The sequence below is a fragment of the Sycon ciliatum genome, chromosome 10, assembly GCF_964019385.1.
Source record: "Sycon ciliatum chromosome 10, ocSycCili1.1, whole genome shotgun sequence".
Taxonomy (NCBI): Eukaryota; Metazoa; Porifera; class Calcarea; order Leucosolenida; family Sycettidae; genus Sycon; species Sycon ciliatum.
In genome coordinates this window covers 5,137,388-5,164,446 of record NC_088652.1, presented here as the reverse complement: position 1 = coordinate 5,164,446, position 27,059 = coordinate 5,137,388, and the positions used below count along the sequence as shown (strand labels likewise).

The 27,059-nt window shown below is 46.4% G+C and overlaps 1 protein-coding gene across 1 annotated transcript; it reads right to left on the bottom strand.

The window, feature by feature from the left end:
* Nucleotides 1–11,552: 11,552 nt before the first annotated feature.
* On the bottom strand, nucleotides 11,553–20,695 carry LOC135825868 (uncharacterized). The gene is made up of 6 exons (XM_065338500.1): nucleotides 19,979–20,695; nucleotides 19,207–19,680; nucleotides 17,547–17,840; nucleotides 15,746–16,021; nucleotides 14,707–15,204; nucleotides 11,553–12,306 (listed from the first exon to the last, which is right to left on the bottom strand). The coding sequence occupies exons 1-6, from the start codon at nucleotides 20,055–20,057 to the stop codon at nucleotides 12,062–12,064; spliced, it is 1,866 nt and encodes a 621-aa protein (XP_065194572.1). The 5' UTR covers nucleotides 20,058–20,695; the 3' UTR covers nucleotides 11,553–12,061.
* Between the last annotated feature and the right edge of the window lie 6,364 nt (nucleotides 20,696–27,059).

Here is a 27,059-nt window from a genome sequence, read left to right as displayed (position 1 = left end):
TGTTCGGCTTTAAATATCCTTCATGGTTGACTAATTATTAGTTGTTGAACCATATTACAAACCCAATCCTGCTTGCAACTCTTTCAACCTAATGGATACAACAATCCCATACTTTGTCTAGGGAATATTTTGTACGCTGCTTACTGTGCAAAATCCAGCTCTTACTCAGAGTGTCTAGGCACTCAACCAATCCCAAGCCAACACAAAAAACAGGAGATCTACTTCGCGTATTCGCTTTTGTCATCAGAGAATTAAACCTTAGCTTTAACTTTGTAATGTACTTGAAGTGTAGACTGTTAACGCTAGACATCGGGAAAGCACAGAACTTTTTTCATACCTGCCGATTCAGTATCGCCGGTTGCAACCACTGCTGTAATCAGCGAACAGATGTGCAAAACAATAGTGTAGCGCACCATCTTAGCCAACAGAGCAGAGTGAAAGACTAGTAATGGTGACTGTTCGGCAACTTTGTCGTCCAACCACATTGCTGGATTCCACGGTGATCCCTCTCAGTCACGAAAATATACTGCAAGCCAAAGGTTTCTACAGAGCGAACGGGAGTGTTCCTTGGCATTACGGTCGTAAGGAGCAACGTTCCTCGTTTGCGCAGATTCGTGGCATCACTTTGGAATGCATGCACGAGGTCACAGGCGTTCACCAGCAGTGGAGCTCAGATGCAGAATCATCACGTACACCAACAACTGGCGGGGAAACGGACCTGCACATGTCTCAGTATGATAGGTGTACCGCGTAGAGGAAAACACAGGTAGCCAACCACCAATGCACAGCATACGGGAGCCATGTGGCATGCAAAACATGTTGATTCCTTGCCTTGTAAAATCATGTTGCACGTTTAGCAAAAGGTACCACATAGAGGCAAGCATACCTAGCTAAGTACCAGTGCGTGCACAGCACCTGGAAACCATCTGTCATCTAAAACATGCTGGATTACTGGTACATGCCTTGCCATAATTATTATTCAGCAAGATTGTGACGGCTGGCGTGTCACTAGTGACGCAGCACGCAAAACTGGATATCCGTTACGACCATTTATACTGCGATGCATGCAGTATTGAAGAAAGGATCTGCTCAAGTCAGCCACTTCAGACACTAATAATACTATTGGGAATTGTGTGTTGCTCCCTACATGGGAGCTCGCGGGTTTCCTGCCGACTGGAATTCTCACTTGACTGACTCGCGACCGCCATCCAGAGCACACGAGAAGTCCATCAAATCTTCGACTCGGCAAACCTGCAAGAAAGCACCACTCCCTGCTCAACACATGGACATTTAAACATACTGAAGTGTATGCCTACCAGCCTTATATTGCAAGATATGGCCGTTTGACATATTCTAGTTGACACAAGAAGTAGAACTGGACACACGCTTAGATCGCTACTGTGAATATTAGGAGTGCACCATGTGATATATTTCAGTATGCATACACATGCACCAAAGTGATGTGCACCTCTGAATGAAGTGGAACTAATAAACGTTTCCGCCGTACCAAGGGCTAGGGCTAGGTTTAGGGTATGTTGTACTCTACTTCCACGCAAACTAGAAATCGCTACTTGTTCGACACAAGACCAGCATGCAACCAAGCCTCCCACGTCAACATGTACGAGTTCCATACCGTGTAGTATGCTTCAATTGTTCAAATATGCTTCAATTGTGATTGCGCTACTTGAAGTAGACGGAAGCAGCCTACGTTTTAGAGTGCAAATGAAGTTACTACAGCATTATTGTTGCTAAAACGGTCCACGGCAATTTCAATACCTTTACCCTATTCGCTTCTGTGTGTATGGGAAAACGCATTGACACAGTGGCAAACGCACGACGATCGACACCAGAATAATACTTGTAGGGAAGTACTTGTATGCTTGAGGATGACGTTTTACTCGGCTCTTTTTCTGCATGTCCGGCACAGAGCAATCAGAGCAATCACACCGACTGGCGTAGTCGGAAACAAGCCCCCGTACAAAAAAATAAGTAACACTTGCAAAGTAAAACGCTTAAAACCAAGCAGTGTAATAAGACTCTTCCAGTAAGTGTGACAACTGCTCGAACTAACGTTAGGAATAAACGTACCACACCACTTGAAAAAGAACAGCCAAAACCATTATCTCTGTACCTCCAAGTTTCGCGTTTGGAGAAAAGCTGATCACTCATCAGGCGTTGGCAATATCCTCATAATCCAACCTCGCATTAGTCTGGTTATTGTTCACAAATACGAACCTCAGTTACAGGCGTAAGGTGCTTGGTACCTGTTGTTGTGCTTTTGCGTGACTCAATGGCAAGAGGAACAAACTTACATATTACACTTTCCCATTCTGTATTGTGACGCCTGATTCGCTCTCCGTCCAGCACCCGCTAATCTGAGAATTAACTTCACAAAGTTTCCAGCTCTGCTTAACTTGTTGCTGGAGTATGCAGAGTCAGAGATACTGCGCTTTGACACTGCAGGGTTTCCCAAGACTGTAATATGAAGCCGATAGGAAGAATTTATACAAAGGAGAAAGACCAAGGAAATACAAGTTACGCTATACTGTCCACTAACACCACCAGTTACTAAGCAATCAGCTCATGCGATAACATTGCATGACACTGGTGGTGTTAGTGGACAGTGTAGCGTAACTTGTAGTTCCTTGGTCTTTCTCCTTTGTATAAATTAAATCTTGGCTCTCCATCTGAGTCCATAGGAAGAATCCTAAACAATACCACATGTACTTGTCCTGCAATCCAGAAATTAGTAATACGATAACAAAGAGAATAGGGTGAAGACACGAAAGGAGGAGTTTACCGCGCGTTGTAACGCGTTGTAACGAAAAACTTGAGATTTGCGAACGATAACATCGACTATGCAAGAGTCAGTGGAGTAGACTGAACGTTCTGATTACACCGGGCTATGGTTTGGAGATTGGTACCAAGTGAAGTACATTCATTGCCCACCAAGATTGAGTAATCCTGTAGAAAATTAAACATACCTGGTCTTGTCTCATAATTATACGAAAGGCGGATCAGTTTCCGATGCATAAAAAGACTCGGACACGAGTTCCACAAAGAGTACAACGCGTCTTTTTGGAACTAATTTATGCTTCAGACAACTGCCATGAAGCTCTTAGTTACAACCAGACGCGTGGTACTCTGTGACTTGTGTGTTACTGCTCTGATTTTGGATTGAGTACTCTATCGAAGCGGATGATTCTGCTCTCCGTAAAATATACTATTCCTAAAGAGGTACACGATTCTCATGATAGGTACTGTTCATTAAAAGTAAATTGTCTGTTATTTTTCTCGCTCCACATATACTGGCATACACAGAGACATAGACAGCAATAGCGACAACACACAAAGTGAAGGGTAGTTGGCCGCAGCCAGATGTGACTCAGAAAAAGCATAGCGCGGCGAAAACGAGAAAGAAGGCAGAGAGATGCAAACAAGACAGGAAGACTGACAGAGAGAGAGTACGGGACAAAACGAGTAGGCTATGACCTACACAAAGTTTCTCAAAGTCCAAGGACCTAGCACCCTGATCTGGTGCAGTACGTCCCAGTTCAGTGCTGAGGAACCACCCACCAAACTGAGTGTGAGAGCATGTAGGGTGTCTATAGTAGTTCAGGTGTCAGGAACTGGCCAGCCAGGACTTGATAGTGATACGTCCACGCAGTGCACATGAACAAGGCATCTGATTCTCAACCCTGACTGAACAGCAGGTGGCGACTATAAAGATCACAGATAGCAGATATATCGGTTCAGTTTGGGCTGCACAGGATCAATCCTCCCATAGCCAACCCCTGAAGTACTCTAAAGCAGGGAGTAGAGAAGAGAAAGGAGAAAGAACAAGCAGGAAAAGCACACAGAACAGCAGAGTAAGTCATCTGGGAGCAAGAATCATGTACAGGGTTGTACCACGAACAGACTCGGGACAAGTGAAACCCGATAGGGCCGGCATGATTAAAATGCACAGCATAAAATTGTTGGAATTAATCCAGGAATATTCACACAGTGCCGCCAGGCCTCACACAGAACACACAGAGCCTATGCAAGAATCCAGTAAGTTAGGCCTGATCCGAATTTGCAAAGTGCATGCAACACCTGTCCCATCGGACTGGTACAGTGGGCCTATTTTGACTTCGCACAGTAGAGAATGAACTCCTCCAGTAAGACATTTTTACTGGGATACAGCTGATACCACACAGTATGCAAGGCATTCCTCTAATAGGACAGATAATGAAACTGGAACTCAATATTTAACTCTCGGTGACCGAAACGTATAGCCGGTAAGATCATTCTACTGGGACCCGTCCAACATGGTACGTGGCGAACGCATTCATTCATCGAGACGATCATACAGACTCAACTGACATCGCACATTGCACAATACGTCAACTACATGTAGTAAGCCATTTATATTGGGAGGTGGCGGACATTACACAGTACCCAATGCACCCATAGAGACTGTTATGCAGGGACCCGTCTGACATTGTATAGTACACAATCTGATGAGCGAATAAGACTGGAATGAACTCCTCCAGTAAGACATTTTGACTAGGACACAACTGACCCCACGCAGTATGCAAGCACTCCTCCAATGAAACACAATGATACTGGAAATCGACATTATAACTTTCGGTAAACAATACGTACATCCGGTAAGACCATTCTACTGGGACTCAACCCAACATTGTACGTGGCGTAATGCACTCATTCTTTCACACAATCGTACAGAGACACAACTGACATCGTACATTGCACAATACGTCAACTAGTAAGACATTGATATTGGGAGGTGGCGGACACTGCCGGGCTGTAAGTGCCTTACGTTGTACGGTGCATAAGGCGCTCATCCAGTGAGACAGTTATATGGGCACTCATCTGGCGTCGCACAGTGTAGAACACACTCATCCAGGGCGACAGATCTAGAGGGGTTCGGCTGGCATTGGACAGTGCACAATGCGCTCTTCCGGTAAGACAGTTATACCGGGCCTCCACCGTCATCTCGCAGTGCACAATGCACTCTTCCAGTAAGACAGTTATACTGGGGATCCTCCGTCATCTCGCAGCGCACAATGCACTCTTCCAGTAAGACAGTTATACTGGGAATCCTCCATCATCTCGCAGTGCACAATGCACTCTTCCAGTAAGACAGTTATACTGGGAATCCTCCGTCATCTCGCAGCGCACAATGCACTCTTCCAGTAAGACAGTTATACTGGGAATCCTCCATCATCTCGCAGTGCACAATGCACTCTTCCAGTAAGACAGTTATACTGGGCATCCACCGTCACCTCGCAGAGCACAATGCACTCTTCCAGTCAGACATACCGGGATCCGTTGGACATCGCACAGCTCCCGATGCACTCCTTCGGTGAGACAGCTCTATCGGGTCTCATATGACATTGCACAGCGCATAATGTGCTCGTCAATTCAGACAGTTACACCAGGAATCAACACTGACACTCAGCGCACAATGTACTCATCACGTAAGACAGGTCTGGGATAGCACATCGCACGATGCGTTCATCCAGTAAGACAGTTACACCAGGACATGTCCACCAACACGCTATGCGAAGTACACTCATCCAGAAACACAGTTTTACCACACAGCGCATAATGTGCTTGTCAATTAGGACAGTTACACCAGAAATCATAGCCGACACTCAGTGCACGATGCACTCATCAGGCAGGACCGATCTAACATAGCACAATGCACAATGCGTTCAGTAAGACAGATACAGTAGGACTTGTCCGCCCGCACAGTATGCGCAGCACACTCATTCCGAAACACAGTTATGCCACCAGCACACAGTGTGCCATACTCGCATTTACTAAAGTTAGCTTCGCATAGGCGAATTTGTAGATTCATCCACTGACGCACAAATAATGCACCGACGCTGTACAATGGATATACTGGAAGCGGAACTAGTGTAGTACCCTACCCCGCATAAAGTACTGGAATTGCAAACATTGCCTGTAGGGGTGTAAAGCAATCGAATGATTACTATAATCTGGAGCTTATTCGATTGTACAACTACGCCTGACCACCTACACGTAAGAAAGCACTTTATTGATGTATTCATGTAATGAATTCAGTTTAGCGTAGGCGCACATCTCGCAACTACGTATCTGCTGCGCTACAGCGCCCTCTACGGTTCTGGCCGCGGCACTTGTTTAGCGCGCCTTGCCGCGACCGGCAAGACCGCCTGCTGTGCATCACATTAATTTATGCGTACGCCATCACAATAATTAATTCAGTTTTGATCGGGTCCGAGTCCGCAACGTGGCACATCTCCTTGCCATTCTCAGTTTTGAGGCTTCTCTGCTTTGGCTCATGCCCGACTTGCATCCTGCTGCCTTTGTCTTTTGCTGACCGAACTGTCATTGCCTAGTCATGTCGGGCACCAGGAAGAGAACCCGTCGCGCAGCACCTAGCCCTGTTCCCGACCCACCTGTTTCTTCGGCTGCGGACCCCGAGCTGCCGAGTAACGCTGCCTCACCACTCGACGGCGGACAATTCAAGCAATTTATATCTGACGAAGTCCAGAAAGCCGTCACCGCCGCCCTGGCAGAAACGGTCTCCCCACTGCTTGCCACCATCGGATCCTCGCAGCCTTCCCCCGCCATGGCCGTACCCACCGGAAATGCTGCGCCAACTGGTCCGGGTGCTGGCTCTCTATCTCATCCACTGAACGTGCCGTCTCACGTGAGAGAGAGGATTTTGCGAGGTGAGTGTGTTGATTTGAATACACTGTTACCGGAAGCTCTTGGGGCACCAAAGCGTGACACGATTCAGTTGAATTTCAGTGGGTCCAGGACTGTTGAGCTGCTGGATCCCAGCTCTGGCGGGCATGTCGAGAAAGTTCGTAGGCATGTTCACGACCTGGTTACATGGCTAGAAGCCTGGTCCAGATATATGTTCGTACTATGCTCGCACGCACCCAGCCGTTTCTCCGAACTGATGGCATATCAGGCCACCATTGTATCGGCCATCTCCTCATACTATCCGGAGGCCTGGCTCGAATATGACCGGGAGTTCCGTCTGGCAATCTCTCTTGACCCCAGTAAGCGTTGGGACGCCATTGACGGCAATCTCTGGCAACTGAAAATGACAGGCCGCTCACGCCCGCAGTGTAGCACATGCCGGATCACTCACCCTCCATCGGGTAGCCAGTGCCCTTTTCGTGCCTCCCGAGTACCAAACCAGCAGTTTGCACCACAGTCTGCCTACACCAAGTCTGGCAAAGAGATCTGCCGGAATTTCCAGCAAGGTCGATGCTCCAACACCGACTGTAAATTTGCCCACGTCTGCTCCCAATGTGAGGGCGCACATGCCCGCCCCTCCTGCCCGCGTCGCTTCTCCACTGGCAACCAGCGGCAGAACAAAGCTTAATGAACTGCATCTCGATAGTAGCATTCTCCGGACACACCCTACATTCTTTCACACTTGCCGCACACCTATTCACGTTAATCGCCTCCGTTCCTTACTGCGTGCACACCCCGATCAAGCTTTTGTTAAATATGTACTTCATGGCCTTACGTATGGTTTTGACATCGGCTTCAATGGCCCACGCCAAAGCAGCATGTTCTCCCCTAACTTACCTTCTGCGAGGATGCATCCCGATTTTATTACCAAATACCTGCAAGAATGTTGCTCCCGCTTTGAACTGCTAGGTCCTTTTTCCTCCTCGTTTTTTCCTTTTTTTCATTGCTCCGGTGTTGGCTGCGTTCCGAAAAAGAACAGCCGCTTCCGTTTAATCCACCATCTCTCTAGCCCAGAGGGTCAAAGTGTTAACGATGGAATTTCACGTGAAGATTTCAGCTTGCATTACATCACTATTGATCACGCGATCGATGCCATTATGCAGTACGGTCGTTCTGCTTATCTTTTCAAACTTGACATTCGGAGTGCTTTCCGCATTGTACCTGTGCGGCAGGAAGACTGGCCTCTGCTAGGTATTCACTGGCAAAACCAATATTATTTCGACACTGTGCTCCCCTTTGGCTTACGCTCCAGCCCTGCCATTTTTAACTCTATTGCCGACTGCCTTGAATGGATTGCTCGCTATGAGTTTTCTATTACTGACCTGCTCCATTATCTAGATGATTTCCTTTGCATTTCTCCATCGGAGCTGGTGGCGAACCAACGTGCTTCAATCCTGCTTCGCTGTTTTAACTATGTCCAAGTCCCCTTGGCACCTGACAAAGTGGAAGGTCCAGCTCAAGTGCTGTCGTTCCTGGGCATCGAGCTGGACTGTGGCAGACTGGAGGCTCGGCTACCAGACACCAAGTTGCAAGATCTCTGCACCTTGCTCGACCAGTATGTCAACCGTGGCGACATGACCCAACGCGAACTCGACTCACTATTGGGAAAACTCTCCTTCGCAGCTCGGGTAATTATACCTGGTCGGACATTCATGCGCCGACTCTGGGATATTTGTCACCGCTACAGTCAGCCACACTATAAGATCAAACTCTCAGTCGAGGCCCTGGAAGACCTGAAGTGGTGGCAACGCCTCCTCTCGCAATGGAACGGAAAGTCCTTCTTTCATATGCCAACTTGGACCCCGTCTCCCGACATCCAATTGTTTACTGATGCCAGCGGTTCGATCGGCTGGGGCGCATGTTATGGCCATCGCTGGATCCAGGGACAGTGGTTGCCGGAACAAGCCGACTACTCCATCGAGTGGAAGGAGATGTTCGCCATTGCCGCAGCTTGCTCCTCCTGGGGCCTTGAATGGCGCAAGCTCCGCATACTCGTGTACTGCGATAACGAAGCCGTAGTGGCATGCCTGTCCAATGGTTGTAGCCGCTCCCCCCCCAGTCATGGACCTGATACGACGGCTGTTCTTCATGTGCGCTAACTTTGGCTTCATTCTGTCAGCAAAGCATATTCCAGGATGCACTAACAAAGCCGCTGATGCTCTGTCTCGTTTTAACATGCAGGCGTTTCGCGAGGCGGTTCCGGGAGCTCGGGCGTCAGCCGACCTGTTCCAGTCATTCTAACTGCCGCGGACGACTTAGCAGCACGATATGCTGCTCACGCTCTATCCGACAACACCAGACGAACGTATTCCGCCGGCGAATCTAAGTATCTCAAGTTCTGCCAACTTCAAAGATGGTCCCCGTTTCCCGCTTCAGACCTAATGCTGAGTAGTTTTGCTGCCTCCCTAACCCAGTCGGTCAGACCAGTTACTATTAAGGTTTACCTCAGTGCTATCAAGAACCTGCACCTGGAGCTCGGTTATGTCGACCCGACCGAGGGCGCGCACTTCCTCAAGCGAGTGGTACGCGGTATTTGCCGTTGCCATGGAGTAGCCGCTGTCCGTCCCAGGCTGCCAATCACGTTTCCTATTCTCTGCAGTCTGGTTGACACCTGCCTAGCTGCTCCAACCATGTGCCCTCACGACAAGCGCTGCCTGCATGCCGCTATGCTTGCCGTGTTCTTTGGTTTCTTCAGATGCGGTGAACTGCTAGAAGCACCTACCACGCGCGGCTGTTTGACATTCGAGTCAGGGATGCTCCATGTGCACCTACCACGCTCGAAGACAGACCCGTCCGGGGAAGGTACGACGGTGCTGATCGGGCCAGCGGTGCCGCCATACTGCGCTGTGAGAGCCATGCTCACCTACCTCACTGCAACCGCCTCTGCTCGTCCAGGCAGTGCTGTGTTCATCCTGGCCAACGGGCAACGCCTCAACCGCAGCACTTTTACAGCCCACGTACGCACGCTGCTTAGCACCAGCGGCGTGGCAAACTGGCAGGACTATGCAGGCCACAGCTTCCGTATCGGGGCCGCTACCACTGCTGCCCTTGCTGGCGTCCCCGACCACCAGATCCGCTCCGCGGGACGGTGGCGCAGTGATGCATGCCTACGCTACATCCGGACACCACCGTCATCGGCCCGAACGCTGGCCAGCAAACTATCCTCAGTAAGATCATCTCCCTGACACCGATGTTTCTCAATTCACACAATTCCCTCATAATGAACTATGCTATGCTGCACTGCAATACTGTTGTGTATGGGTATGTACTGGCGGTATGGCGAGTCACTCATAACTGGTCTGCCTTTCTATTGCGGCATTATGGCCTTATGGTCCTGCCTTTCCATTGCGGCAATCACAGCCTCCGGGCTTCTGCCTTCCTGCGGCAATCACAGCCTCCGGGCTTCTGCCTTTCTGCGGCACTCGCAGCCTCACTGGCTCGTGCCTACCTTGCGGCAAAGACCAACCAGTTCCTCGTCACCAGTACTTACCCAACACAACCTAGCCTTATTCGTGTGGTGTATGCCTGTCTGCATGCCGTCTGTGTGCGCGGAATGCTAATGATGTATGCCTGCCTGCATGCCGTCTGCGTGCGCGGAATGCTAAACCACCATATACAAATCCGGCATGATTGGCGGCGCTACTCTCGTTACCGAATGATTTGGTGCGTGCCGGAGGAAGAGAAAGGGAGAGACAATCTCCATTATAATAGGATGCTTGGAGTACAGCAACAAGTAATTTCATTCACGACCGCAACAAAGCCCGAACGGAGGTGACTGGAGTACACTATGGCACCAATCTGTTAAACCTATGAGAAAAAGCATACAATAAATTCAACTTATCTGGATAGTCACTGGCGGCAGCCACGATCCGTCATCTGGCCTCGTGATCTCGCGGCTGGCGATGGCTGATTGCCCAGTGGCAGCTGCGGCTGTAGGCTACTGTAGGTACTGCAGTGGTCATTGATTTTGCTGGAGATGGCATCATGGTTTCTTCGTCCTGCCTGTTTTGCGTGCAGCGTAATCATCAGCATCAAATCATCACCACAACATTCCAAACTTTTCCTCCGCAATTCTCAGAAGTTTGTTTCATGTGTATCTCAGGCTCGCGCGATGGTCGATGGATGACATAGCGCCTTGCTGGTGTCTTGCACGGACATGGGGCTTGGCGCCGTCCTTGGTTGCGAACAGTTCGATTTTTTGTTCACACTGTTGTTCGCAGCATTTTTGGCTACGAGTATGAGCGAGGGTTTTGTTTGCTGGAGTTTGGGGTCAAGTTGAGGCCCGTTCCAGACAATGTCCTCAGCTCCTGGATCTTGTCCTGTGGGTGTTGCGGTTTCAACTGCTGGCTTTCCACGGGTCGTGTCAGATTCCGTTACGCAGGGGACCTGTACGCCTCGGATGTTGGTCAGTTGGATGGCGAAGACGGCGATTCGGGGGACGCGGGGGTAGCCGACGACGATGTGATCGGAGGGGATGTCAAAGGCGCTGAGAAAGAAGCATTATGGTCGAGGGATCCTGACAAAGAAGTTCGTTCAAGGAAAATCCTACGGAGATGGAAAAAACCGGTCCACACTGGTGAGACTCAAAGCTGACTGAAGAAGTCAGGAAAAGAAGCGACAACAAAGAACACACCAGATGCCATATTTGCAACTGAAAATATTTCGCGAGAAATCATTTCTCGCCTATCTCGCTGCGCTCGGCCGGCGAGAAATACAACTTTCTCTCCAGCATGTTCGGGCTCTGCGCCTTCTCCGAGAAATAAGAATACAAACATTCAACAACACAAAGGTACTCTTTTCGGCTCCAAGCTGTCTCCGCGAACAATATTTAACTATAGGGAACAAAGAAGCACAAATGACAAGAAATCAGAAGAAAATATGAGAACATAATTATACCGATGGACTATGGCGCATCGCTAAAGTGCAGCGTCACGGCAAACAGCGACGCTTGTGAGGAAGAATCGAAACATAACTTTATCTAAAATTAGCAACCCCAACTACTTTACACTGAAAACTGAAACATTGGAAGTATACTTATTATATTGGTGGTATGAGTTGCAACCACCTAGGTAATATCTTGTCAGGTCAAGCTGCAAAGAGAACCTGTGTAGGTAACGATGTTTGGCAGTTTAGTTCAATGCCACTGTCAAAAGGGAAGAAAATAGGACTAAAACAGAATGAAACATGGAAGAAGTTAAAGCCAAGAACGACGGCATTCACCACATTAAGCTGCTCCATATCAAGAAAGGCGTGGGGGCATTGCACGCTTCTAACAAGGATTGTAATACCAATCCAGGTACTATTGGAGAGTGATATAAGTGTGATGCTCTTGAGCGGTGCTCCCTGATTCCAGCTCCCCACCCGCTCCAGAGTTGTCCCCGTGCATCACGTGACCACGGAAGTCCACACCGTCATATGCGTCATCCTTAGCGATTATACCAGTACCATACGCCTCATTCGCCTGCATACTGAGGGGAGTGATATGAACCGTATGATGTGGGTGATCACCAGAAGGGCACTGATATCTGAGCTCCATTTCACCTCCTGTATGGAAGAAAATATGTGAAGAACCAAAATTGGCTAAATAGCATATTACACGATAATGATTCATGATGGGCCAGGGCTGACTATTTTGTTGAATGTTGGGCTTGGATGCAGAGTCAGGGGTTATTGCATGAGCTGATTGTTTAGTACCTGGTGGTGTTAGTGGACCGTATAACGTAACTTGTAGTTCCTTGGTCCTTTTTAATGTCTATAAATGTTGTAATTTGTTTGAAGTCAAAGTGAAGATACCGTTTTGGGAATCTGGAGTTGAGAAGTGAAGTTTCCAAAATGTGTGAGTGGCTGTGTTGGAGTTTACGAACAGTTAGATATGTTTATACTGGCTCATGTAAGTAATATAACTACAACACTCCAAAAACGGCCTCTTCACTACGGATTTTCAATGTATGTCACACCACATTGGCGTGCCTGGCTCATCACCAGATGCACTGAGAAGAGATATTGATTATGTCAATATAATTATCTAAAGACGTAGTATGATTAGTAGACATCTATTTGGAATATATGAAGCCACACACACGAAACAGCCACCAGATCCAAAAATGTTAATTGACGTCATTTTCGGACATTTCAGCTATTCGTTACATGATATAATTATCTGTAACCAGGCACATCACTAGGCACACATTTTGCGTCAAATATCGTCACCTAGGACAAGTCTGTCGGAATGAGTATTTTGCTTACATTTCTTAATGCCGTTGCCGAAAACGACGGCACTTGTGCCAGTGGTTGTGAGACTTATCCACTCACCCCCACCGTTAGGTGCTGCATCTGCCACTAGGGTTTATCGCGTGTTAGCGGCCCTCGTGAGTTCCCTCTCGGGAACGGAGACGATAATTCGCTTTACTTAATGCCGGTTCATTTGACTTTCAAATATGCTTCTTCCGAAAAGCAAAAAACCAAAATTTAGTATTAAAAAGAGAGGACCAGAAGTTTCCAAGTTATCGGTTTTGTCCAAACTAACCATTATAAGCAGAATACTGTTGAGTCGAAATATGCAACAATTAGCACAGAACTGACTGATGAGATACTGACATTCAACGACCTGACGCTTAGCTGCATCATGTATGAAATGCACACACAAAATGCGCAAACCAAAAAGTATCTTGCTTATAATCGTTAGCGTTGGACAAAACGGATAACTTGTAAACTTGTGGTCTTCTATTCTCATTTAAATCCTACACAACACGAGTTTTTTTGGGCCTTCTTTAGCAATTCATGGATAGTTATCCGAATACATTATAAAAGCCTTCTATGTGATAAAGGAATGTATAAAATATGTGCGCTCTCATATAACACACATTGGTGTTATATTTGTGATATGAGTGTGCGTATAGTTGTATTCATTGCTTTATTCAGATTATTGTCTCCACATTGCTTGTCCTTCTACTTCAGTACTCTGTTATTCAACAGCTTTGTACTAGTAGTATCAACATGATGATCCCATTTCTCCAATATTAGCAACGGGACTTAAATATTTCACAAAATTATTGTGGTCTGGAAATTCAAACCCAAAAGGAGGTCGACTGCAGCGTCAACATCATAAAATGTAAGGGAACACATCAAAACAAGAAACATGATACCAGAAATTCCGATTGGAACGATCATATCATTTAAATTTCCCTCGGCTAACGTTGTTCGACTCGTGTTTCAAAGGCATTGCTCTAGGAAGAGTTCAGTAAATATGGAACACTGGAAGAAAAAGTTTCTTTCCTGCGATCATTTTATAATTCAGTTTAGGACCCTTTGAAGGCTACCACGGTTAGCCAGGATTCAAAAAGAGTACACAGTGAGGCGCGCAACAGCCGCAGTACGTCCCAGTACAGATTTGAAAAGTATTTAATTTCACTCATGAGCTTTGCAATTCTTCATCTTTGCCTCTTCGGAAAGCTACAGATCTCCAACTATCCCCAATGGATACCCAACACGAGCAACATAATCGCCTTCATGTCTTTTGAGAGCTGCCCTATTGCGCCTGAACTCGTATACAGTGCCCGCATCCACAAATTTCATCGGTTTTTAAGTTGTACCCTACGTAGAGCGGCGATCCAAAGTCCTGCAGATTCCTGAAGCTCGAGCGTCTCATTTGGTCCCCACTACTCATCCGTCGTCCAACCATGAGTCACAAGGAAAATCCCCGTTTGAGCAATGCCACTCGCCTTGCAAGGGATTTGAACACAACATCAAGCGTACCGGTGTGACTTTCAGTGATTCTTCCTTGCGCCATATATATATGCACTGCACGTACTGAAAATTTGGAAACGTATAATACTCGTATTTAGGACTCCAGATATACGTTTAAAAAACGGATATACTCGTCCTTCGTCCTCAAAGGGGTGACAATACTTGGACTCTTCCATAACACTTCGGCGAGGTTCATACCTGGTTTAGGTGCAATAGAAGCTATCTTGAATTTCCACAGCAGGATAAAGGCCGTGACCAGTACGAGCAACCCAGCAACACCGGCACCAGTGCCTATAACTGCAGATCTGGAGCTGCTGGTTCCCTCACTGCTTGTATAGGTATTGTTTTCAAACCGATTGGTCGCAACCTGATCAAACGTTGACGAATAATTGTCACTCCGAGACACATTTGTTGTGATAGAGTCGGCGTCGGACAGTTTGGTGTGAATACTAAACGCCTTAGATGCAGCACTGTTCCTCCCATCCGTCGTAACAACAAAGGCTTTGACAGTGTACATTGCATTGCTGGTCGCACCAGTGAATGTGACATTCCGGGTGTCATCACAGATAGTTGTCGTTATCTGAGGATTTCCTGCATTCAGGATGAGGCAGTACTTGTCAATTGCTGACTTGTAGGTATCACTGATAGACACGATGATTTCATTATGGGTAGAAATCAGAGCGAGATTTGATGGTGCTGCAAAACAGGCAATCGGAGTAACGGTTAACGTAATGAACCACTGCTTGCACTTTGTAATGGGAATGTAGTCAGTCATTTGCAATTCTTACACAATCATGCCGGCTGTACTCTAAAGCATTTCATCATCATCGCCACTGTTCATGTCATTGTTATAACTGCGCTATCACGTCCCGGCCACCCATGCACTCCAACTTTGCTGATGATGGGCATTGACCGAAACGTTGATTGAATAAAGTAATTTTGAGTAGAGACTAGAAAGCAGTGCAATTTGAGGTGTCGCTGTTTGTACACAATAATTATTATAGTTTGATATAGTTATTGAAACTGCAAGAAACGTACAAAGTCACACTGCACTACACAATACTACATGAACAGTGTACAATGCAGGTTTGTTTTTGTTTTTGAGAATCCAACAGCCTCTCTTACGGGCAAAATTAAAAGCAACACAATGATTAGAAATCAATAGGGGTAATTTTTTAATCAAATTTGCTATCTGCCACACTGCATATGTCGGGGACTCGTTTACAGCAGTACTTGCCTGAGGGGAGGGTGATGATAGTTGTTGGTCTGGACGAACTGCTCCAGGAGTACTTGTTTCGGATCCGTGCGTAGACCCTATAGCTTGTGTCAGAGCTCAAATTCGTATACACGTAGATGGATTGTCGTAGTGAAGAGTTGTATGTTTCTGAATATTTCAACGTGTGTCCAACTTGGTATAGAGACCCCACTATAGGAAGGTTCCCGTGTGGAGTAACGTTAGTCTTTAACTCGACATATGTGTCCGTGATTCCATATATAATTACCCCTGATGGAGCTGGAATAGAAAGATACAGAAAAATTAAAATATCTGTACAAGCATTGCGAATCTTCGGGCTTGGCGGGTCAAGTACCCGCCTTACGAGAGTCTGTGCCAAACCGTCAACCCCACTGTGAGATCCGGGGCCCGAAATTCCATTTTATTCATCAAGGATGGCCTTGTTTCAGCACACAAGGTAGGCAAGCATAGACAGAAACTCTAAAATGGTGATATTATGCATATTTACCATAAAAATGGTAACATTTTATTTTCCTCTCCCTCCCTGGACAACTAACTGCCTCGGCCTTGTAAGGGGTTCAACAGCGCAGCTAACAATGCTATGCTTTAAAAGTTAGCAAAGAGAAGGCCTTGGGAAATGTTATCACAGTCAGACGTTTTTTTTAGGAATGGGTTTGCTCCCATACTGGAGCTCGCGCTATTCCGCCGACTTGAATTGACACTTGACTGATTCACGACTGCCATCCAGAGCACAAGAGAAGTCCATCGAACCTTCGAATTAACACTTCTGACTGTACGAAATAGTGGTTGCGACCTCGGCAAAGAGTTTTCTATGAATGGGTTTACTCCCACACTGGAGCTCGCGCTATTCCGCCGACTTGACTTGACACTTGACTTACTCACGACTGCCATCCAAAGCACACGAGAAGTCCATCGAACCTTCGAATCGGAAAACCTGCAAGATAGCACCACTCACTGCTCCATACACATTGTTTCGAGGAATTCACCCCTCATCAGTTGAGCTTGAGGAGGCTGAGGTAGAATGTGTCTGTAAAGCACCACATATATAGTGCTCTCCAGTCACAAACATAACCAGGGATACAATCTTAAAGAGACGCTCCGTTTCCAGCGCGACGAACACCTCGTGAACACCAGATAGCAGCGTGAGTCAGTGTCGCTCCTGGATAGGGAGAACAGACGAAGAGGACCCTCGGTCCTTCACAACGCTGTCCCCTCCAAACCAGCTAGTCGCAAACCCGCGCTGGTCACAACAGCACGAAACAGTGGTTGCGACTTCGGCGATGAGTTTTTTAGGTATGGATTTGCTTCCACAGTAGAGCTCGCTCCATAACTCGTGTCCTTGTAAATTCTTCTATTTTAGTAGTATAGCAGTTCAGTATACGGAATGTGGCACAACCGGACCCAGTTACGGCATTAATCTGCTATGAATGTTAAAAACCCATGCGAGAACTTCAGCTTTCCATTGGGAATGTGCAGTACATGTATTCCCTTTTAGCTGCAATATGCTCCTAGGAAATGGGATAGGGAGATGAGGAGGGGGGGGGGGGGGGGAGGGGGGGGGGAAGGGGGGGGGAGTTAAGGTGGGAGGACAAGGTCGGAGCGAGAGTGGATTGTGTATAGAGGTTAGACTCATGAACCGGAGGAAATATCTGAATAATTAATAGACCGCCGTCACAAGGACGTGCAACCTTGCTTGTAGCTAGCAATATCTACCTATAGGAGTCGTGGTCAAGCAAGAAAAGTTTACATTTATTCATCCAAAATAATTGTTATCATTGCTTACGATCAGGGCGAGTTGCAAACGTGTACCACCCAGACGCTGAACTGTTCAATCCTGCCACTGTTTTCAAGTAAGATGAAATCATATATAGTGTGTTGTCTATAAGACTAAGCGAAACCCGGGTCATATTGCCACACACATCCATTGTACTGAGTTCAATTTCAGTGACGCCTGTCAGGAGCGCTGGTCGGTACGTGAAGCAGTATTCTGTAATGTGAGCCATGTAGGTTGCACGGTGCAATACAGCGGAAACTCTCAGATCATAGAACCCTCCATAAGATATTAGTCGAATCGGCGCTGCAGAATGAATATTGCACATAGACACACGACACCTTTTTAATAGTATGATCATATGCCAAAAGGTGAGGCAAAAGTATAATCCATATTATCCAGATAGCCGAACGAGCAGTTGCGGTTTCGTAACTCCGAGTTTCATGTAATTATTCAATTTACCGATTTTCGTCTGATGATCGATTAATTTCGTGAAACTCGGAGTTGCGAAACCGCAACTGCTCGTTCTGCTGTCTGTGTATCCCGTTCTTTGCCTTCTGCAAATTGAGCCCTCTATGGACCGTGGGTAAACTTCACATGGTAATCCTTTTATTCTCCTTAGGGATGCTAAGTTACAAAGCAAACCTGCTCACAGGGCGACAAACACCTGGACAAAACCTAGCAACAGCTGGGGTCTTTATCGCAGACTGAGTGGTGAAAAGGTCATGCAGGTTCATTTTCCATCTGCTGCATTATCACTTCCGATCATTCTTAACCATATCTTGAGAGATCAATGGCAATGCCTGCATGTTTCAGTACACATTGGTTATTTTCAGCACATCACCCATATCCATAGAAATAATTGGAACAGAAAAAGTTATAGGAAATAGGCTACCGCATTTTTCGCACAGCTCGTCCAATATTTAGATAGTATAAGGAGTTGAAAACTCAAGATGGGAGAGCATATCCATTGCTTAATGCAATTACGGTAGATAGGTTTGACTGAACTTTGGTCCAGGGTATAAACGACATAATTTTTTGTTTATAGTGAAATAATTCAAACAGTAGTTTGGAGGCGGTGGGAAAACAGTTTCTAAATAAGTATTCGCATGCAACGACGCAAATCCACACAATTCAGTAGTCACTTCCTTTCTATCAAACGTTTTCTTTCCCTTCTCTTCAGGATAGTACAGGGAATGTCGAAATTTTGAAAAACACATAACTATAATAGAGAAAAAGTCAACACTTCAACATAGGCGATAAAATGACTAAAGTGTTTAAAAAACTCGAAAACAATAGCAGCAAGTTGTAGACAAACACGTTGAACACATCAAGAAGTACTTGTCACACTTTCACGAGGTGTGACACCAAACAACTGCAACGATAACACATTCTCCTTCTGTACACATAGTTCTGGATCTAGTTTACGAATATACAGAGCTTCTAACACAGCAAGATGTAACTTAGATCTTCCACGAGTTAAAACCGAAAAGACATCATCACTATACAACTCACGACAATTAGCACATTATAGTGAAATGCACATATTAAGTTGAGAGAACTAAAATTATGGTATGTGGCCCTCAAAACACCCTACAAAGGGTGTTAAAACAGAAAGGACAGCACAATCACGATGATCATTTCAGCCATGTGCATTTAGTTTGAAGCTCACCTGGTGGATAATACCGTTGACAAAGGTAGGGACGTGCCTGGTCAGCGTGATTCGCAAGGCCTCCTCTTGGAGGATGGTAAGTCACACGAAACGAGTCACGTTTTTGTACAGGATTGCCGCGTCTCCAGGGTAATATATTTGACGTTGCATTGAAAGGAGGAGTAAACCACGTCCAAGATTGAAAATTTCCATTGGAAAAGTTAGATCCAGTAAGGCCCACCCATGCACCACAATTGCAATCTCCGCTGCCATAGAGACGAGTGCATTGACATGCACCCACTGCATTACACTGATTGCACTCCCTTACTCTATTCAGTGCTACATCGGCACATTCCCTCTCCATTGTAGATTGAACTGTGGCAAGATCTCCATTAAGACTCTGGCAATTTAGTCGGGCTTGGTCATACATCTGGTTATCCAAAAATGCTGTCATCATGATTTTTCCGTATGGCGCACGGCAATTCGTCCATGTTACTGATAAAACGTGCGCACACGCCCCCAGCAGCACATGCGCGCATGTACACACCCGGACACACGAACGCATGCACACACCCACGCACACACACGCACATACTCACACACACGAACACACGCACGTATATAAACCCAAATGCAAGAGTATCGGATTGCGAGCATTACCTATTTCATTAATAGTAGTTTGGTTGAAAGTTACAAACGGGAAAAGTCTGAAGAAAAATATTGAGTGACACCACCAGGTCTGTGACCAGGTTTTTAAGCACATGAGTTATTCCACACATCTGTAACATCTTACCTTGTGAACTATTACTTGCATGAGTAGCTGAAACCACTGCTGCCAGAAACGTGAGGAGATGCAATGCGATGAAGCACATGACCGTTTTAGTAAGCACTGCAAGGTCTTTCTTTGCCTGAGCGAATGTTGTAAACGACTCTTCGGCCACTGAACAGTATGAACAGTATGATGGCCTTCTGTTATGCTTTGAACTAAAATTCGATTCTTCTATCTGACCTATATCCGCTCCACACAGAACAAACTCGGTGTGGCATTTGTAGCTCGCAACTCTGCCAAAACAAGCCTTTCCAAGCGATTGAGATCGAATACAGGGTCACTAGCCCTTGTAAGCATGCCTTGGCTAAGAGAATACAATTTAAGCGTTCATCTGTAACAGCATGTAGGAGAAACAAAGTCAACCAAACAAACTACAGCCGTCCCGGGACCGTGTGCATAATACACCAATGCTCTTAGTATCCGCTGATGACAAGCTGGACCCATCTGCCAGACTGCCGCCCCCAATCATTTATCCAGCAAGAAACAATCCTGATGCGCAATAACTGGGACTGCGTAGTCTACGGTGTATTGACGTGCACTGGTACATGTACGTTTTTTAGTAATTGTGTGCGTGTTAGAGTGACATACCAGCTCATTTTTTATATATAGCCATCATTAAGCTGTGATCTCCACGGCGTGTATTTATACACCGGTAGTATCACTACTGCACCACAGTGCTGATAAATGAAATCCAGCCGCGTCGGCACTTAAGTTTGCGCCTTGCATGAGTTCGCAGTCCAGTGTTCGCAGGTGTAGGGCTGCGCAACGCCCCGCACGTACTTGAGTGGCGATGCGACTGGATTTCATTGAGTAGCACTGTACATTCTAGTGATTTGGAGTGGTGGTGCTGCTGCTGCTGGCTTTCTCTGCTGCTGGCCTTCTCTGCTGCTGGCCTTCTCTGCTGGGCCTTCTCTGCTGCTGGCCTTCTCTGCTGCTGGCCTTCTCAGTTTGATGCACACCCGATTTGAAACTGGCAAACCTGCACACAGTGTGCGGATCATAGTGTGACGAAATTTATAATAGCACCACCTCATGATGATTCGAATGCATGACCTCTGGGTGGTCGTGCGATAGCCGTCTAGTGACCCAAAAAAGAACGTCTCGACGAAGGTGTCCTTGCTGTGATGGTGTGTTTGTGCTTCGTGCATCACTTCGGCTACGAGCACATGGTGGCGGAGGGATGATACAATGCACTGGTAACATCTCGGCAAATCTGCGAGGTAACAAATGAGTAAGCTTAATTAACACGCTATACCCGTGTGAAGAGAACATCTCTACAGGGAGTAAAAAGTTTGATATATCACTCAATGTTCCAGGCAGAACACAATTGTAGTGGGGTGTTGATGGCGACTAGCGAAGAGGTGAAACAAACAGTTTGCGCATTTGTCCATGTTCCGATATTGTATTTTCCTCCAAACATGCAACACATAAGTCCACAGAGCCATCTGAACGATCCATTTGTATCCGTATTTTCGGTGTGGGAACCGACACAAGCAAAATCAGAAATGAATAGCGTTGTGCGCTATCACAGTAGAGGACGCTCCATCAGAGCTAGGAGCGCTGGGCAGCTAGAGCCCAGCCATGATGTATTCACTGTACGCCTAGCTGTGGCATTGATGCAGACCACTGACCCGTAACATCTGCATTTGGCGGATGCGTGCAATGAAAGGAACAGACGCATGCATGTATGTGACTAAAGGCCTGTTCATGATCGTCCATGCATGTACATAGAACTCAAGGAAACTGCATCCACATTGTATTGCGGTGTACGGGAGTGCTATGTAGGCATGATTCTGCCTTTCACGTACGGTATTGGGCAAGAGTCGCATGAACCGAACATTCACTATGCGGACGATCAATCATCCGGAACTGTTCAGGGCATATGAGTTCATGACCAGTGACGTTTATTATATTATTATTATAAGCACTATCGCGATGCAAGCGGGGATGCCTACTTCACTTGTGCCATTCAGGATGATGATAAAGAGAAAGACAAACAGAAAGCTCAGAATGTTGAGGAACAATGCTGTAGAGCACAATAGCTGTGATCGAAAGGATGCGCTGCAGAAAGGTGAAAATTACTAGTTCATTGATGTAATAGCTGGTGAGTTGTCTCGTCATTTCTGAATAATCGGTCTGGAGTGGTTTGAACAGTTTGGTCCTAGCAGTGACGTTTAGGACTGTTAATTGTTGTACGATGCTGCCTTTTACGGGCAAAAGAAACACAATGGATGAAAATGCTATACCAATTTAATGCAAACCCAGAAAACCAGAAAAGAAAAAACTGTACAATGCTGAACAAGAGGATTTACCAGAAAGTGGCACGTGTGCGCTGCTGGCAATCCTGTCAAGTGTCATGGAATGGTTTATCTAGCGGTTGATGTACGGTCTCATTTTGTTCATTTACTTCACCCACGGCATGAACCTGATCGCTTCCCTTAGACAAAAGTTTTGTGGATAAGACGTTATGCAGTGACTATACGCCTCGTCATTCATTTCCCACAATTCATCAATGACAGACAATCGTCATCAATGTGTCCCCACTGTCTTTATCACCCACTGCTTTCGACCGTGCTATACACCCCCTCTTTTTACCAGTGCTGTAGAAACAACCTGAGGAAAATGTTATCAACTCCAAAGCACGAAAAAGGCCAAAAACTAAACCAAGAACATATGCAATAACATGTTATTTATAAAGACAGGACAAGTGAATAATTAGTCAGTCCATTGTTCATGATGATCTCCGACGGTTACGTCGGCAAGCGAGCCTCCGCCACTGCCAAAGCAGCGTGGGCTCCGCAGGAGGGTGCAAATTTCAAACCAAAATTTAAACGCCTACAACCGCGAATGCACATGATACAGGATTTCAGAAGGCTGAAGGAAATCCTGCATCTAACAAATGCCATAACATGAGAGTAATGCTCACCCCTCTTCTCCGCCAACAGATGAGCAATTCGTTTGTACAGTGCTGTTGATGCTGGACCCATTCCGCCACTGGCTGACATGACCGCCGGAACAAAGGAGGCTTGCTCAACCTGCCTCACCCGCTCCTCATAGTGCCTTCTCTTTTCTTTTTCATGTCGCTGATACACAATAGTATGTGGTGCAGATCGATTTGAGCGTGAGTGAGGATTAAAAACCCGTATATCAATAAGTGTACGCTCAAAACGACTGCCCCACAAACCATTGGCAGCGACATCCAACCGGGCACGGTCCTCCACATTTGTTTTTTGTAGAAACAACCTTGAAGTTCTGTCTCATTCGTGCCGTTGCTCTGTTGTTGGACAATGATGGTACACTCATCATTCGCTCGTAATCGCTCCTTTATTTTTTCTCTTTCTTTTTTATAACTTTTCATCCATGTGGTGAAGAAGAGGTTGGTGCGACTTCGGCGATAGTAGGGGAAGAGTGTGTTGCTCCCTATATGGGAGCTCGCGGTTTTCGTGCCGACTTGAATTCTGGCTTGACTGACCCACGACTGCCATCGAGAGCACACGAGAAGTCCATCAAACCGTCCACTCGGCAAACCTGCAAGAAAGCACCACTCCCTGCACAATACACAGCGTTTCCTCAGGCTACTCAAGCTCAACTTATGAGGGGTGAATTCCTCGAGACACTGTGTATTGAGCAGGGAGTGGCACTTTCTTGCAGGTTTGCGGAGTGGACCATTCGAAGTGATGATTGTGCTTCACTTTGCAACGCAAATGACTTGTACAATTATCATTCGCCCCCGCTTTCCTGAAAATTCTATACGAATGCTTTGTAAACTCAAAAAAAGGTTTGTTTTTTCACGGCTGAGCGTAGCGAAAGAGTGCAAAAAACGTATTTTTCACTCACAAATATTTTCGTGCATTTGCTCTCGTTCTGCGCAACTCCGTTGAACCTGCCATCGTGGTCTTTGTTTTTCCTCGTGGTAGTTGAAGTTTTCAAGTGCTCCAGTTTTTAGTTTCCACTCGCAGCCACACAACACCACAACACCACAACTCATCTTATTATTTTTTCAGAGTAGATCTACAGTCCAGGAGAAAGAAACGACAGTGCCGTGCACCGTCTAAGTATAATGAATCGGTCCAGTCTACAAAAGGTTCACATCGCCTGATTGGGCCTGCAAACTGATGCACCAGTAACCTGACGTTTTTGTGAACTGCAGATCGATCTGCGAAAGCCTCGGGCGGAAAGAAGCTAAAACGAGCTGAGCGTAATCCGCCACACACCAGCAAGTTTGGTACCAGGCGGAGCAGAGTCACGGTTGACAGCTACACAAATCAGGGCGTTTCGGACGACCAGCAAAGATTGTGGAAGTAAAATTTAGTTGACAAAACAATTGGTCACTCAGTTCCGACATGTCGAGTCGACACCTACCTGTACCGCAACCATACTTCTCAAAGGCTTCAGCGAGTCCTTGAGAGTTTTCCGTGGGCGCAGTGATGAGATGGAGAGTCTACCGAGTCGGTGATGAGCGCTGTCGATCACAACATCGTGTCCCAAATGGTGGCGAAGCTCCTGCCAGAGGTGACACCGCAGTCATACTGAAGTAGTTGTCTGATATCGTGGCGAAGGGCAGCAAGGTCGTAGCTGTCTGTTGACAACACCAACCGGAGTTCACTGGGACAGCCAACCAGTTTTCGGACCGCACATGGACCAGAGAGAAAAGATAAATATCAGTACTTGAGACTGTGGATGTTTTTTTCGATACTTTACGAAGTACATAATCATGCTGTAGTTGACATGATCGAAAGGGGTGTACATGCCGTCGTATTCAAGGGAGCAAACAAACGAGCAGCCCGTACCGCCCTAGGCCCTACACAGGGTGCATGATCAATGTCACAGGACCATCAGAATGTTTGATATGGCCCAGTATCTGCGGAAATGGACCTTCGGGTGATTTTTCACAAAATGACTTTTTTCTGCTGTTGTCATCTATAGGTATCTAGTGATCACATGGCAAAGTATTAGACCAAACAAAGCAATATTGATGACCCAGAAGCTTCTCAAACAAGCATACGTACATATCAGGAAATACAACAATTTATCACAGTGTTTTCCACATCGGAATACTATGTGTTACAGTGAAATAAATAAAAAAATAGACAGTGTAATAAATCATCCATCCAGTTTTTGTTGTAAAACAAATCTTGGGAAACCTCTGGCATAGAGCATGGATGGCCTTGATCCTCATCACTGCATACCAATGAAAACTGTTTGAACGCCATCCCAAGTCTGCTGAAAATCCACAGAAGTGCAGAACAGGAGGCCAAGGGAGGGTAGCTACAACTACACCTGGAGTCCCAGTCTGTGCATCCTTCAGGGAATACGACACAGGCACAACATTCTAACACCCTACACTTCATCTAATACACCATTTAGAGGTAGTCCATCACTGCTGCACCTCTGTGAAATTTGAGCTCTGTGGGAACTGGCTGCGTGCGCGTCAGTGCGCCATGATTCCAGCACTGAGCGCAGAGAGTTCGTAGCTCATCAATCAATGTTCAGCTCTTGCCCCGTCCAAGGGGTTTGGTGTTCACCACGGAGTCCAGTGTGGGAGCCTGGGAAAATTCAGATCATGTCACTAGCGGCAGCGCTCTTTCGTCCTGACTCGAGTTGATCCAGGGCGTTTCAGTTCGTCTACCTCTGTTGCCGTCACCTCACTAGTTTCTCCTCGTTGAGTATTTCTCCTGAGCGGAGCTGTACTAAATTCAGAAGGGCCCTACAAGGATTTTCAGATGTCAGAAAGTACTTTTTGCCAGCAGAGAGTTTCTTTGGCGGAGCGCCTAAATCAAGTTGAAATTCTCGTCGCTAAATAGGAATTGCGCGTCGACGAAAACATCTTCTGGAAACTGTCGTCGTTCTCTATCAGACGCGACGATTCCTGCCTAGGAAATTCAATGACTTCTGGCAGAGCAGGAGGGCAGCTAGCTGGCCATCGTGAGTGAACTCTCCTGCTACTGGGACGATCAATAGCATTCATTGTTGCGATGAACTAATTTTTTACTAAGTTTTGTTTGAATGTGCAGAGTTTTTAAGAGTTTTTTGCCGTTGCAGAAAATGACTTATACTGAAAAAAATGATTTTCACCCGAAGGTCGATTCTCGCTGATACTGGGCCATATATCACTCGATGTTCCAGGCAGAACACAATTGTAGTGGGGTGTTGATGGCGACTAGTGAAGAAGTGAAACAAACAGTTTGCACATTTGTCCATGTTCCGATATTGTATTTTCCTCCAAACATGCAACACATAAGTGCACAGAGCCATCTGAACGATCCATTTGTAGCCGTATTTTCGGTGTGGGAACCGACACAAGCAAAATCAGAAATGAATAGCTTTGTGCGCTATCACAGTAGAGGACGCTCAATCAGAGCTAGGAGCGCTGGGCAGCTAGAGCCCAGCCATGATGTATTCACTGTACGCCTAGCTGTGGCATTGATGCAGACCACTGACCCGTAACATCTGCATTTGACGGATGAGTGCAATGAAAGGAACAGACGCATGCATGTATGTGACTAAAGGCCTGTTCATGATCGTCCATGCATGTACATAGAACTCAAGGAAACTGCATCCACATTGTATTGCGGTGTACGGGAGTGCTATGTAGGCATGATTCTGCCTTTCACGTACGGTATTGGGCAAGAGTCGCATGAACCGAACATTCACTATGCGGACGATCAATCATCCGGAACTGTTCAGGGCATATGAGTTCATGACCAGTGACGTTTATTATATTATTATTATAAGCACTATCGCGATGTAAGCCGGGATGCCTACTTCACTTGTGCCATTCAGGATGATGATAAAGAGAAAGACAAACAGAAAGCTCAGAATGTTGAGGAACAATGCTGTAGAGCACAATAGCTGTGATCGAAAGGATGCGCTGCAGAAAGGTGAAAATTACTAGTTCATTGATATAATAGCTGGTGAGTTGTCTCGTCATTTCTGAATAATCGGTCTGGAGTGGTTTGAACAGTTTGGTCCTACTACCTCCGACAAGCGAAACTTGGCGCGTTTTATTTCTTCAAATTGCTCGAAATAACACACACACTTTACA